The sequence below is a fragment of the Phycodurus eques genome, chromosome 3 (assembly GCF_024500275.1).
Source record: "Phycodurus eques isolate BA_2022a chromosome 3, UOR_Pequ_1.1, whole genome shotgun sequence".
Lineage (NCBI taxonomy): Eukaryota > Metazoa > Chordata > Actinopteri > Syngnathiformes > Syngnathidae > Phycodurus > Phycodurus eques.
This window is the reverse complement of record NC_084527.1, coordinates 21,005,090-21,019,055: the sequence shown is the minus strand read 5'-3', so window position 1 is coordinate 21,019,055 and position 13,966 is coordinate 21,005,090. Positions and strand designations below refer to the sequence as shown.

Here is a 13,966-nt window from a genome sequence, read left to right as displayed (position 1 = left end):
TGCCGTCCACACACTTTAGTGTGGTGAAGAGACAAGAGACAAGTTAGACAACATTCTTAAAACAATTTCCACTAGAAAATTTTGATGAATAATGTGTTTTCCTATCCTTTTAGCTTAATCTAGTTTATCCCTCTCAAGTTTGTATTTGTATTTTAAATGTATCGTTATATTTCTTGTTATATGTATGATAGTATATATTTTCAAGTATTGTGATACATGTTAGTTAAGACCATATTGTTATATGTATATTGTTATGAATGGTTCTGTACAGCTGTAATGTGTATAATAAGATATACAGTTTTATAATGCTATGACTAAGAAGTTTAAAAATAATAATAATCTTGCAGCTACTTCTGGGTTTTGTAACATGTAAAGCCTCATTTAAAAATTAATATGACATAATTAACCTCATCCTCTTTATTGCCAAGTTGTATGTGCACAAATGTAAATTCTTCAACATTTGTCCCTCGTTGTCGCTGCAGCTTTAGCTGTTATGCTAACTTGATGCTAATTTCAGGGACTTCTTGTTGTGTTTAACGGAGGTTCGCAAACTGTACTACTGCATTACCGCCACTTATTTATTTGAAATATTACTACTTTGGTCACAAATCTAAACCGGTCATTTTCATAAAACAAAATAAAAATGAAGTAAAGAAAAGAGGTTAGATGTTCATCTTTTTTAACCTGTCCTGTTCAGCTGCATGGCCATGCAGAATGGTGATCTGTATGCCTTTTGTGTTGGAACAGTTTTGCAGTTTAATAGTGGAGTTTGAAATACTCACTCTGTTTAATGTATTTATTATTTTTGTTAATTATTCTTATGTTTATTGAAAATGTAGCGGGACAAATTGTTTGAATTAAACTGTTTTCTCTAAGCCTGTTGTCCTCCCATTAGCTCCTCTCTCATATTTTTAACACTTCATAATTTTATATAGAATCAATTCCATTTTATTACACATTTCACATGCTCGTGTTTCCCCACACTAAAAAAAATATGTATTTAATCAAAATTGCTTGATACCTTAACAGGTAGTTGACTACAGTACTTCCACCAGTCAAATATAGAACATTTTCATTCACATTACTGGTTTCTTCGGTAATTTTGGAATATTTCTTTGTGTACTCATTATACTTTAAATTTCTTTTCTCTCTCATTATTTTTTTTTTTTATACTTAAGTAGATGTATTTGGGGCAGTATTTAAAGGTACGAAGTACAAGGTACTTTTATTGTCAATTCTACAATATGCGTAGCACATTCACAGGATTGAAATTATGGTACTCAAGGGCCCACGGTGCTACACGACACGGTATAAATAAAAAACATCAGTATAAAGAAGCTTTTTGGGGGAAACCATAGCAAAAGAGAATACAGCTCAGCAACTAACAAAAATCAGAGTAGTTACTTTTTTCCAATTTGGAAAGGAAGGAAATCTTAATAGCAAATAATAATAATTTTAAAAAGACTTTTGTACTGTATGTTTTCCACTGCTTTTGAGAACACATTGTGTGTTAAATCCGAAAGTATTTGGGCAATGACAGGTTTAAGCACATACAGCAGCGCATCACTTTCTAGGTGACTAACACAAACGAGTAAATCGTTTCCCATTAAGATATCTAAACTGAGTGAAGACATCATTGATGAATGAGATGTGCAGAACAATGAAAATGACATCAGTGAATTATACTGCAGAGCACATCAAAACAGCAACTAATGTACAGCTCTTCAGAAGAAGACATTCAATTCAATGTTCATATTTCAAAGTTCAATGAAAACAGCACTTGCTTCGAAGCTCACAGAATTTCAGGGTACTAGTGAACATTTATTCCCTCTTTGCTGTGTGTCCACATGTGTGCAGTCAAAGAGGACTTACGAGCATAATTTCCACCACAAACTGAACAATTATAGGGTTTTTCTCCTGTGTGTATTCTCTTGTGTGATACCACTTGTGACTTAGTAGAGAACGTTTTAGTACAGACAGAGCAACCGAAGGGTTTTTCTCCAGTGTGTGTTCTCGTGTGTGACACCAGATGTGGCTTTTGAGAAAATGCTTTTCCACAAATTAGGCAACTAAAAGGTTTTTCTCCTGTGTGTGTTCTCACGTGTTTCACCATAACTGCCTTTGCAGTGAAACTTTTACCACACACTGAGCAACAAAAAGGTTTTTCTGTAGTGTGTGTTTTCATGTGCGATAACATATTCGGCTTTTGAGAGAATGACTTACCACACGCTGAGCAACTAAAGGGTTTTTCTACTACGGGTGTTGTCATGTGTTTTAGCATGGTTTCCTTTATTTTGCCACATAACGAGCAACTAAGGGAGTTTTCCCGCGTGAGTGTTCTTATGTGCGTTTCAAAAGCTTTCTTATTTAGAGTGGTCTCCTTTTCAGAGAATTCCAACTGTTTCTTGTCACCTTTACAGTCTGTGTCGCTCATCAAAGATTCTTTCATGTCATCACGGTCTGACAATGAAGCAAAGAGGTTGTCTGGTGGTGGTCCTCCATGATGGTCTCCACTTGGACTGCAATGTTGACCCTCTGATGACTTGCGTGGTTCGGCGTGTTCACTCTCCACAAAGACACCAGTCAGTGGCAACTTGGTGATGTCGGCCTCCTCCACTTCCTCTTTAACGTAGGGGGGCTGTGGATATTCTTGCTCCAAACTGGAGCTGCCCTCCTGCGGCTCAGTGGGAAGTTCTTCCTGACGAGCAATCACTTGTCCAACCTCTGCAGGACAAGACAATTCTGTTAGTACAACCACTGCCATACTGTCACAAACATTTTTCAAACAAAAACAACATCATTGTGTGGTGGGGTCAGGGATTGAGTGGCAATTGGGCCCAACGGGCATTCGGCAGTCCTCTGGGGCTGATTTAAGTCTTTGGGAAGTTATCGGAGGGCATTAGATGTGATTTCAGGAGAGCGGTATGATGCTAAGTGTGCTATGATCGACAATAGGCCTTACAAGTAACACCACCAACAAAAGATCCACTACTGGCATAACAAGAATAAACCGTGCCCCATTTTGGCTAGACTTTCTGATCAAGACATTACAGCAACAACTTGTATGCATCCTGGACAGCTAAGAACGGTAAGTTGACAGTTGCGCTGTTTTCTCGCACTGATTCTTGATGATCCCTGGAAGTCGAACGAACCATGTCGAGCAATAAAGGTTTGCTAGTTATCTTGTAATGCCGGTACAAATATATATATATATTTTTACAATTGTGCAAAAGGATGCAGAAACTAAATGAGTGGCAACAATTGCAAATGCCTATATTTTGCCACTCTTTTTATAAAACGGACACTATTCCTGTCGTTGAAAGCTCTAAATTAAATAAGATGTTGTAAATGTTAGTGAACAGACCTTGGACGCGTATCACAATTTGAGTGTTGCAAACAGCTTCCAGTTGTCGTCGGTGTCGCTCGGTCTCCTCTCTCGCCCGACAAAGTTGCTCCTCGTACGACGCGATCGTTTTCTCAAACAGTCCGAAGATTTCCTCGGCGGCCGTGATTAGTCGCTCCCTTACCAACTCTTTCAACATGTTGATGTCGTAGACAGTTCAAACACTAAATGGAAAACACTCGCACCTTGCCTCGTTGTCGCTGCAGCTTTGGTTGCGATGCTAACTTCCGCCTTATTCTTCTTCTGTGGTGTTTACTGGTGGCTGGCAAACCATCTTAAAGGTGCATTACCGCCACTAAGAAGAAGAAGAATCACCTTTTATTGTCATGAACATGCATGCGTACACACGAAATGTGTTCTCTGCATTTTATCCATCACAGTGAACACATACACATGTTAGTGGAACACGCTGGAGCAGGGGGCAGCTGAAGCGCACGAAGAGCATTTCGGGGTATCAGTGTCTTGCTCAAGGACACCACAGCCGTGAGTCCGGGGGATGTTGGCGGATGGTCCAGTCGGGGTCTTGAACCTTAGTCCCCCACGGTGGCAGGCAAAGAGCTTAACCATTAAATTGAAAGGTTGGGAAATGAAAAAAAAACCCACAACATTAAATTATATAATACAATCAGGTATCTTTGAAGAGATGAATTAATGTTGTAACAAGCCTTTAGGAGACCAGACCCCAAAATTACTCATGAGTAAAAAGTACACAGTGAAATAATTACTCAAGTACTGAGTAAATAGTAAGTTCTCCTTTTTTTAACCACAGCATCCGTCCATCCATTTTCTGAATTGCTTCTCCTCACTAGGGTCGCGGGCGTGCTGGAGCCTATCCCAGCCATCATCGGGCAGGAGGCGGGGTACACCCTGACCTGGTTGCTAGCCAATCGCAGGGCACATACAAACAAACAACCATTCGCACTCACATTCACACCTACGGGCAATTTAGAGTCCCCGATTAATGCCTGTTTTTGGGATGTGGGAGGAAACCGGAGTGCCCGGAGAAAACCCACGCAGGCACGGGGAGAACATGCAAACTCCACACAGGCGGGGCCGGGGATTGAAACCGGGTCCTCAGAACTGTGAGGCTGACGCTCTGACCAGTCGTGCACCGTTCAATAAAATAAAAATAACAAAATAAAATGTTTTTTTTACTGCAAGGTGTTGTCCCAAGTTATAAGTGAGCTGAAATATCCACGTTCGGGCAGATAAACACTACAATACATGAAAGTTGTTGTTTTTGTACGTCTAAACAAGTAGCGCGCCGTTCCCTTCATGGTAACGACGACACTCCCAAAATGGCCGCCACATAGGCCACAGTGAGCCGGGTTGGCTTATCTAGTGTGAAAACCTATGCCCGGGAAGCCCAATAGAAGACGTTGTGCGAGGACATGTGACTTTCTTGTCTCGTTTGATTGGTGAACTAGACTTAAACGTCACTAGCACTTAAACTGGATTGGAGCAAACTGTGACTCCAAAGCAGGTCCCAACATCAAACCCATTTAACAGTTAGCCATAAACTAGCCCTGGAGATATCTTGAACTGGTTTTATGGCTCGTCATCAGGATCAAATTGTGGATATCGCAAACTGGAATTACAGATATCTACAATTCAGTTGAAGATATGCCTAATTCACATAGCGGATATCTGAAACTGAATTGTAGATAAAAAATGATGAGACCCTCCATACCCAGGAATGGCAAATAGGACGTCATTTGTTCGAGGAAGAATGTTTTTGATATCTGAAATGACAATTGTGGATAGGAAAATTGTATTAGCGGATATCTGAAATGTTCTTTTTGACTACAGGCACATGTGAATTACAGATATCTGCAACACATACCCAGTCTAGTTGTTAAATGTTGAAATGGACTTGAAGGAGCTGCATGGTATGTTGATTGACGTGATTTAACAAAATGAAAAAGAGCTTTCACAACTGGATATGTTGTGCTGATGTTACCAAAGTGTTTTCAAAGGGACCGGAGGCGGCAGTGTTGTAGAATGATTTCGTAAACATCAATACATAAATAAACATTTCAAAACTTGCTTTAGAAAATACTTCATGCCATCTGGCAAAGAACATAATTTAATTTGACTAAATTTTGACGACTTGTTTTTTTTTTATTTTGAACGAATGCATCTACAGAACCCGTGGATGTTTCCTTTAACTAAATGGATTAGCACATCTGCCTCACAGTTCTGAGGACACAGGTTCAAATCCGGCCTCCCCTGTGTGGAGTTTGCATGTTCTCCCCGTGCCTGCGCGGGTTTTCTCCCACATTCCAAAAACACGCAAAGTAGGTTAATTGAAGACTCCAAATTGCCTGCAGATGTGAATATGAGTGCGAATGGTCGTTTGTGTGCCTTGCGGTTGGCTCGCGACCAGTTCAGGGTGTACCCCTGCCTCTCGCCCGAAGACAGCTGGGCGAGGCTCCAGCACACCCGAGTGAGAATAAGCGGTACGGAAAATGAATGAATGAATACCTATTTTGGAAATAACCACGTTCTTTATTTAAAAAAAAATAACAAAACATGATGAAACGTATAACCCCAATTCCAATGGAGTTGGGACGTTATGTTAAACATAAATAAAAACACAATACAATGATTTGAAAATCATGTTCGATCTATATTTAATTGAATACACTACAAACAGAAGATATTTAATGTTCAAACTGATCAACTTTATTGTTTTTAGCAAATAATCATTAACTTAGAATTTTATGGCTGCAGTATTTTTTTTCATCCATTCATTCATTGTCGGGCTTATCCTTACTCTTTTCTGTGCTGTGTTGAATTTGCAAGATTTTGTTGGCCTCCTCCGTAGCACCTTAAAGAACTGTGCACCATCTGCTACTGCATTACGTACTCAGCGAGGGCAGAGTAAGCAGTTAAGAGAGTGGATGGCTGGATGAAGTTGGTAAATTGCTACCGGTGTCGTAGTATCGGAGCATTTCAACAAGTGCAAGTTCAGACTGACACCATCACGATCAGTGTCTCCCTGTTCGTGAACCAAACATTTGTTTTCCATTAAAATATACGGAATTAGAATTAAGCCATTCCAGCCTTAGAATAAAGTTAGGTTTACTTGGTTTTTTTTTTTGTGGGTTTAGTTTAAAAAAAAAAAAAAAAAGCAAAAGTAGAACAGATAAAAAAATTAAACACTTTATTACATTATGAAAAAAAAAAAAAATGTTCATAATGCATTTAGTAGTCTTCTTCCATACCATGTTTTTTTTTTTGTCTTCTATTTCTTTTATAATTCACAGGCTGGTTTGGGCACAATAAATCAATACAGAGTAACATATTTTCCCTTGAAGATTTTTTCCCCAAAGTGGGACATCACATTGTCATTTACCATGTGACCTGCTTCTTTGGTCACCGTTTTAAGATTTGGGAAAGAAAAAGGTTCCCGGTCTAGATGCTTTGCTCCTCCGCCCTTCCTGCCCCCCCCCCCCAGGTCTTTTAATGCACTACACACACTCATCCCCTTTTTTAAATTGTATTACATACACTGATCTCTGGGAAGGCGAGGGTCAACACTCGGGGGCCAATTGTGCATTTGGTAGGCCCAATGACTGCCAGTCGGGGACCTGACAGTCATATTAACATGGGGGGACTCCCCTCTCATGCCCCGGGGCTGCGCTCTGGTTCCCCCCCAATTGTCATTCCCCTGTTTGGTGCCCCTATCCGCCTTCATGTCCACCAAGCGGGGGACACTGTCTCGCCCTCTGGCTGGTCGGGGGCTGGCTACATTGGCAGTCCCTGTCAGTGGGGAGGGGGACTGGCCCGGGCCCCTCAGTGTGGTTAGTGTCCCATCCACCAGGCCACTCTTGGGTGGGCCCCTAGGCCCAGCCCCGCCTCTCGGATGGGTGGGGTGGGGCCCTCAGATCCCGCTGCGCTGCCGCAACAATTACAAGACACTCGTGAGGGTTATTGTGCATGTGAGACGGTGTCAGTTCACTTGCATGTGTCCGCAGACACGCAACCTTTGGACTTACTTGCTTGGTGTGGGGCTACTCACACATTGCTATATATAACTCATAACGATGCAAACTTCCCGGGTATTCTCTCACATTCACTCCGTTTCTATAGATGTTTCAAATTTACATAGCCACTCCCACCACACTTCAGTTGTACAGCCGGGTCCACCACCTCTGTTCTGCATGCTTCCCCTCCTGTCCTTTCCTTGTTCTGCCCAGTCCTGTCCTATATTGTCTTGTCCTTCCCTCAAAGGGTGTAGCACTCCTGCTCCATACAATATTTGAATGTAATGTGTCATGTGTACCATACATATGACTTATTTTGCTTATCTTTTGTTGTATGCTCTTCCTGTGTAATTTAGTTACCTTCTCAGTCTCTTCCTCTTTTTTTTTTCCCCTGCCACTCTGCTTTAAAACCTCATTCTGTCCGACTGACATTTTTAATAAATATCCTTCAAAATACAAAGAACCACAGTGGCAGCATAAAAACTCAACTGTGGCACAGTATAACTGTTCTGGCATAAAAGGGATACAGCGTCTCCATTGTGCTTGACCTAACAGCCGAATAGGACAGGTTTGAGAGAGAGAAAAAAAAAACGTTTGCACTTCAACACAGAGCACATTTCTTCTATCATGGTGCTAGCTATTTCATCTTCCGATGAATACTCCTGCCTATGAGCTTTTAACCTGTTCACTCTGCAGCTCAAGAAGGTCTTTTGTGGTGAGTTCTTTGTGTTGGTCCTCCACCTGTTCCTCTACCAGTTCCTCCACATCTGGTCTGTCAACCTCTAAGCCCATACTTTTGCCAATGGACACGATATCATCCACGACGGCCGCCTCCTCATTATCGAGGCCCTCGAAGTCTCTCTCTGGCACGCAAGCTGGCCAAAGTTTCTTCCAAGCAGATTGTAAGGTACGATAAGAGACCTCTCTCCAGGCCTCATCAATAATGTTGATGCAGTGGAAAATATTGAAGTGGTCCCTCCAAAAAACTGTCAGGGTCAAATCGGTGCCCTTTGTGACCTGAAAACATCTCAAGAAAAGTGCCCTCGTATACAATTTCTTGAAATTAGAAATGAGCTGCTGACCCATGGGCTGAAGCAATAGAGTTGTATTGGATGGCAGAAATTTGACTTTTATGAAGTCGTATTCGATGTCCAGGTCTTCTTCCAAGCCTGGGGGATGAGCAGGAGCTTTATCCATGACAAGAAGACATTTAAGGGGCAACCCATTCTCCTGAAGATACATCTTGACAGCTGGTGCAAAGACCTTGGCCACCCACTCCACGAAAAGGATTCTTGTAACCCTGGTTTTAGCATTTGCTCTCCAGATCACAGGCAGATTGGCCTTTATCACATGATTGCTCTTAAATGCACGAGGATTTTCAGAGTGGTAGACTAAAAGTGGCTTGATTTGACAATCACCACTGGCATTCGCACATAATAAAAGTGTGAGCTTGTCTTTCATTGGCTTGTGTCCAGGCCGTGCCTTCTCCTCTTTAGTGAGGGAGGTTCTTTTTGGCATCTTTCGCCAAAACAACCCGACTTCGCCACAATTAAACACTTGATTTGGAAGATAGCCTTCACTTTTCACAAACCTTGCAAATTGCCCAACACATTTCTCTGCGGCCCTTTTATTTAAACTCGCAACATCCTCGTCATGCTTAATGCTACGAATTCCGCTTCGCTTGAGAAAATTATCAAACCAGCCTCTGCTGGCTTTAAAGTTTTCACATTCAACACTATTTGCAGTCTGTGTGTTGGCTACCAAATCACTATGCAACTTCTTTGCCTTTTCACAAACTGCAGCCGCATTAACACCACCACCAGCAAGCTCTTTTTCATTAACCCATAACAATAATAATTTCTCTACCTCTTCTAGTATTTGAGTTCTTTGCTTCGTCAAAAGTGTCACTCCTTTAGCCACGTCAGCTGCCTTTATTGACGCTTTGTTTTTAAGAATTGTACAGATGGTAGATTTCGCCAAACCAAACTGCGCAGCGAGATCACAAACACGGACACCAGTTTCATGTTCGGCTATTATTTCCTTCTTTTGTTCTACAGTCAAACGAATAGGCCTCCTAATAATACCATCGCTAACAGTTTTCAGTTGCTTTGGGGACGTACTGAGGGCTAAATTACCCGAATTGTGTGCAGCACTCAGAGAACCTTCACACTGTGCGAGAGATGGCACAGCTAAGCATTCTGCCTCAATGCTGTGACTGTTCGCCAAATCAAGCATCGTGGGTGAACCGATGCAAGGATTGTCCAAAAATATTTGGTCGAGAACAGGGTCGTTCGTGAACCGAGGTTTTGCTGTATTTGACTTTTTAATGAACCCTTTATCCCAAACTGAACAACTAGAAGCTTTCTCTCCCATGTGTATTTTCATGTGTTTAACCAAAGCGTGCTTATGAAGGAACCCTTTAAAACAGGCTGAGCAACGAAGTATTTCTCCTGTGTGCTTTCTCATGTGTCTAGCCAAATGCGGTTCTCGAAGAAATCTTTGACCACAAACGGAGCAACGAAAACGTTTCGGTTTGCGACGTTTACAGGGCATTTGAGAACTTTGACTTGTGCCCTTTTTAGACCATTCAGGGTCTGAATCGCTTGTGACTTCCATGTCGTCACTGTCTGACAGTGGCGCCAAGAGGTTGTCCGGTGGTGCTCCCCCAGGGTGGTCGACATCAGGCCCTGCGGTCATGTGTTGTGTGTTGCCGTGACGACGCTGTGACAACTCAGGTGGATTTTCATCACAGTTTTCACTCTTCACAGACACACCAGTCAGTGGAAACTCGCTGACATCAGCCTCCTCCACTTCCACTTTAATGTGGGCAGGCAGTTGAGCCTCCTCTTCGTTGTGAGGAGACTCTGGATCCTCTTCTTCCTTTTTAATGTGAGGGGTCTGCTGAGGTGGAAGCTCTTCCTGACAACCAATCAGCTGCTGGACGTCTGCAGGACAAGTCAATCATGTTACTATGAGATGTTTGCTTTTGTAATTCTGTATATTTTATAAGTTGGTGTGAGTTGCTGTGTACCCCATTCTAATATGTTTGTTTATTTTATGTTCTAGACTACAGATGGAAATGAGCTTTCTACTAAATCTGGTGCAAGCACCTCTTAATGTCCTTATATTGTTTAATGTACGTGCACATTAGGTCTATGCATGAATTAGCAGTGACTTAAATTGGCATTCAAGTGGGCGTGGAAAAGCGATCAGCGAATCAGAATTGTTTGACTCAAATCAGAACGAATTTTAGAATATAATACAACGTACTTTATTCTGACAAGAGCTGCAACCGCTGCCACGCCACATTTAAATAAAATACAAAATATTTCACGATTTTTAGCCCGTGTTTGAGGCCGATGCCAAAATGTATGCGGCTGTAGTTCATTGTTGCAGCTGATGCACGTCTGATACGTGTGATATTTGCATCCAAAGTCCTGCATGGAAGTTCATGGCAGCGCTACAAATTACCGAAGCCGGAAAGGAGCCATCGCCGAGGTGGATGTCGACCGCAGGAGAATGAATGGGAGAAAGTTGATCCAACACAGTGTGGCAGATGACGAGAGCCAGCCCGCTAGTTAGCTAGGAAGGATGATTTATGGCACCGACAGGCACAAAACCAACCCGGGTTCTACCTTTGGCCATAGAATGGCGAGGGATCCTGATTAAAGAAAGCAATTTAAAAAAAAAGAAAAACTTTTCTAGAGGGAGAAGCGGCAGCCAAAACGCGCCAGCATTGTCTGTTTCCGGTTCAATAGATAGTTTTCAAATAAATTGGATTTTGATTTTTCTGATGTCGGGCTGCACGTTATTGGAAAATAAATTACATTGCAATTTTTTTTAAACCTGCGCTACATATGGCGATGTGAAATAATACAGGATCCGCATTATGAAATAGCATTTTCCATGTGAAGTAGTTCAAAGTTCTAAAAAAGAACTAGTTCAGTTCATAATTCAAAAATGTTAACCGAGTTCACTGGTCCAAAATCAAACTAGTTCATAGTTCTTTCCCCCCCCCCCCCCCCTCAATATGTTGCTGACGAGGAATTACCCTCAAAATACTGGCATTTCATTTCCCCATTGTTGTCGGTCATTCAGTCCACACTAGTAACCAGCTGCAGCTTTCACCCTACAATCTTAAAAAACATGATGAAAAACTTGTTGCTTGGTTTTCTTTGTTTCCTGAATGGTACTTTTTAAAATGAGGAATTAAAACAAAAACAGGACTTTTGTCCTTAATGTGCAAACAAAAACACGCAACAGAGTATGACAGGAATGATGGTGAAAGGACATTGATAACTTCACATTCCTTGCAGCTCTGGCTGACTATATTAACAAATGTATGTATTGTTATACTACAAAACAAAAATTCCATTATCACTGCAATCGTACAATGTTTTAATTAAAGCATCTGATACAAATAATTGTCCGAGTAATCAATTTTTACAATTATGTACTGTATTTCAAAAGAACATATTCACTCCCATTTAGAGGTGAACGCACCTCACGCACTCATGCACCTGCAGAGTGCCTGCCTCGTTTCATTCTGAAGAGCAAAATAGAAAATTCATAATTATCTTAGAAGGACGGAAGTATACAACACTCTGGGTTGCTCCGGGTTGTTTGAAGCGTTATAATTTACTTTAACATGGGTGCTAATCTTATTAGCATGTCCAAACACGGCCCTTTGCTGGTCACTTTTAATATTACAGTTGATTCAGTGTATATTACAGTAGACAAACATCGCAGCTGACCCTGCGATGTGACTATTGCGCATACGTACATCGCGATGACAATGCACAAAAGACTGTGCAGTCCTAAGAAACTATTTTGTCAAAAAAAAAAGATTTGAAGAAAAACTTGAAACTACTATAAAGCTTCGGTACATTTAACTGGTGCAGATATGACTATAGCTCATAAGTTCTCTCTATATACAGGTACAGCTCAATAAATTGAAATAATGTCAAAAAGTTTAATTCAGTTATTGAATTAAAAACTTGAAACGCATTATAGAGAGATGCACTATACACACAGTGAAACATTTCATGTTTATATAAACACGCACACAATTCTGACGATTATAGTTTAGAGCAAACGAAAACCAAAAATTCACCATGTCTCGAAACTAGAATATTGCGTAACAATAAAAAAAATAAAAATAAAAAAACACTGAAAAATATTTTTAATGTAGAAATTAGTCAGGAATTACCTGACTACCTACTATCTACCTACTCCCGCCTCTCTCATAGATGCCTTGTTTACATTCACAACGGATACCATCCATGATGCACCGCGATGTGACGTCACGATCCCAAGCTCCTCGCAAATATGGCGGCGTGAGAATAACTTTCTGGTTGCGATCGATTTGAAACATCTCGCCATTTAGACCGACGAGGAAATACATCCACGCTACAGAAAATTAAAGAAGTTAACATCTGAAAGCACGTGGATGAGTGACGTTATATCTGCATTAATAAAAAATAAAGGCAGTGGAAATTCTATTACATTTTGCTGTCTGTACTGAAACCCCGCTTACCCACATGCATTGCCTTTTGTTTCTAATTGTATTGCTGTCCTTTTTTAATATTAATACTATTCCCTTTACTGAGAGTCCCTTTATTCATTTATGAAAAAGGTACAAGTAAATGAGAGTAGTGGACTGACAGACCTTGGCTGTACAACACGATGGGAGTCTCGCCAACGGCTTCCAGCCGTTTTCGCTGACGCTCGTTGTCCTCGACCGACGTCATCGTTCTGTTAAACTGTCACAATATATAATTATTAGTCTCTCCCGTAGCAACTATTTCGACTTTAGTTCCCCCCCACCCAAATGATTTACCCTGGCCACCTACGCGTTGTTTTCGTGGCGTCTCTCGATCTCTTTTCTCCTTCGATGGTCGTTTTACGGCACGTATCTCGGCTGCCATCTTGCGGCGGTATAAAAGACGGCCACCAGATGCTTGTCTCTCCACCCGCTCCATAAAACCTGTGAAAGGCTACGAGGTGACAGTATCGTTCTGCTCCATTTGTAGCGATAGTATTTCTCATCGATATGAACAGTAGAAACGCCAGCGCGCAGTAACAACCCTGCTAAACGACGTGCCTACGCCGCGGCCATGTTGGGGAGGTCGTTCTTCCCATAGAAGGCAATGAATGGACATTGAAATTAAGTAATAACTTGCCCATTTCTCAACCGATTTTCTTTTTTTGTCAACGCCGAAACGTGTGCTATCAATACACAACAAAAAAGAAATATATCTATATTTTTACATGTGAAAGGGGCTCCCACTTCCCTTGTCGTAACTGTACGGCATTTTACGTAACCGTATGCAGCACAATGTGCCAGCATCCCTGGTCTTTTGGTTTTCTTGCTGTCCACACACATGGAATGTGCTGACGAACTTTCACCTCCCGAGCTTAGCGTCGCCGTCGGAACGTAGCTCAAAATGCGCATGTCGTTTCTACCTATACATATTGGTGGGGTTTCTACTTTACAATATTTCAGTTTTATTTTAGTTTTCTTCTTAAGTGGTGGTTTTTGCCGATGCTCACATTTGTATTGCTTCATATGTAT

The 13,966-nt window shown here is 41.4% G+C and overlaps 2 protein-coding genes across 3 annotated transcripts; both read right to left on the bottom strand.

Moving 5' to 3' along the window:
* Positions 1 to 1,201: 1,201 nt before the first annotated feature.
* LOC133400208 (zinc finger protein OZF-like) lies at positions 1,202 to 3,969 on the bottom strand. The gene is made up of 3 exons (XM_061672635.1): positions 3,795 to 3,969; positions 3,365 to 3,698; positions 1,202 to 2,724 (listed from the first exon to the last, which is right to left on the bottom strand). The coding sequence occupies exons 2-3, from the start codon at positions 3,540 to 3,542 to the stop codon at positions 1,811 to 1,813; spliced, it is 1,092 nt and encodes a 363-aa protein (XP_061528619.1). The 5' UTR covers positions 3,543 to 3,698; positions 3,795 to 3,969; the 3' UTR covers positions 1,202 to 1,810.
* Positions 3,970 to 6,546: 2,577 nt separating this feature from the next.
* Positions 6,547 to 13,755, bottom strand: LOC133400149 (tigger transposable element-derived protein 1-like). Of its 2 annotated transcripts, none has more exons than XM_061672469.1 (3): positions 13,232 to 13,755; positions 13,061 to 13,154; positions 6,547 to 10,337 (listed from the first exon to the last, which is right to left on the bottom strand). In XM_061672469.1, the coding sequence occupies exons 2-3, from the start codon at positions 13,140 to 13,142 to the stop codon at positions 8,059 to 8,061; spliced, it is 2,361 nt and encodes a 786-aa protein (XP_061528453.1). In that variant the 5' UTR covers positions 13,143 to 13,154; positions 13,232 to 13,755; the 3' UTR covers positions 6,547 to 8,058. The 2 variants fall into 2 exon arrangements, with proteins under 2 accessions (XP_061528453.1, XP_061528452.1); XM_061672468.1 differs by having other exon boundaries at positions 13,245 to 13,755.
* Between the last annotated feature and the right edge of the window lie 211 nt (positions 13,756 to 13,966).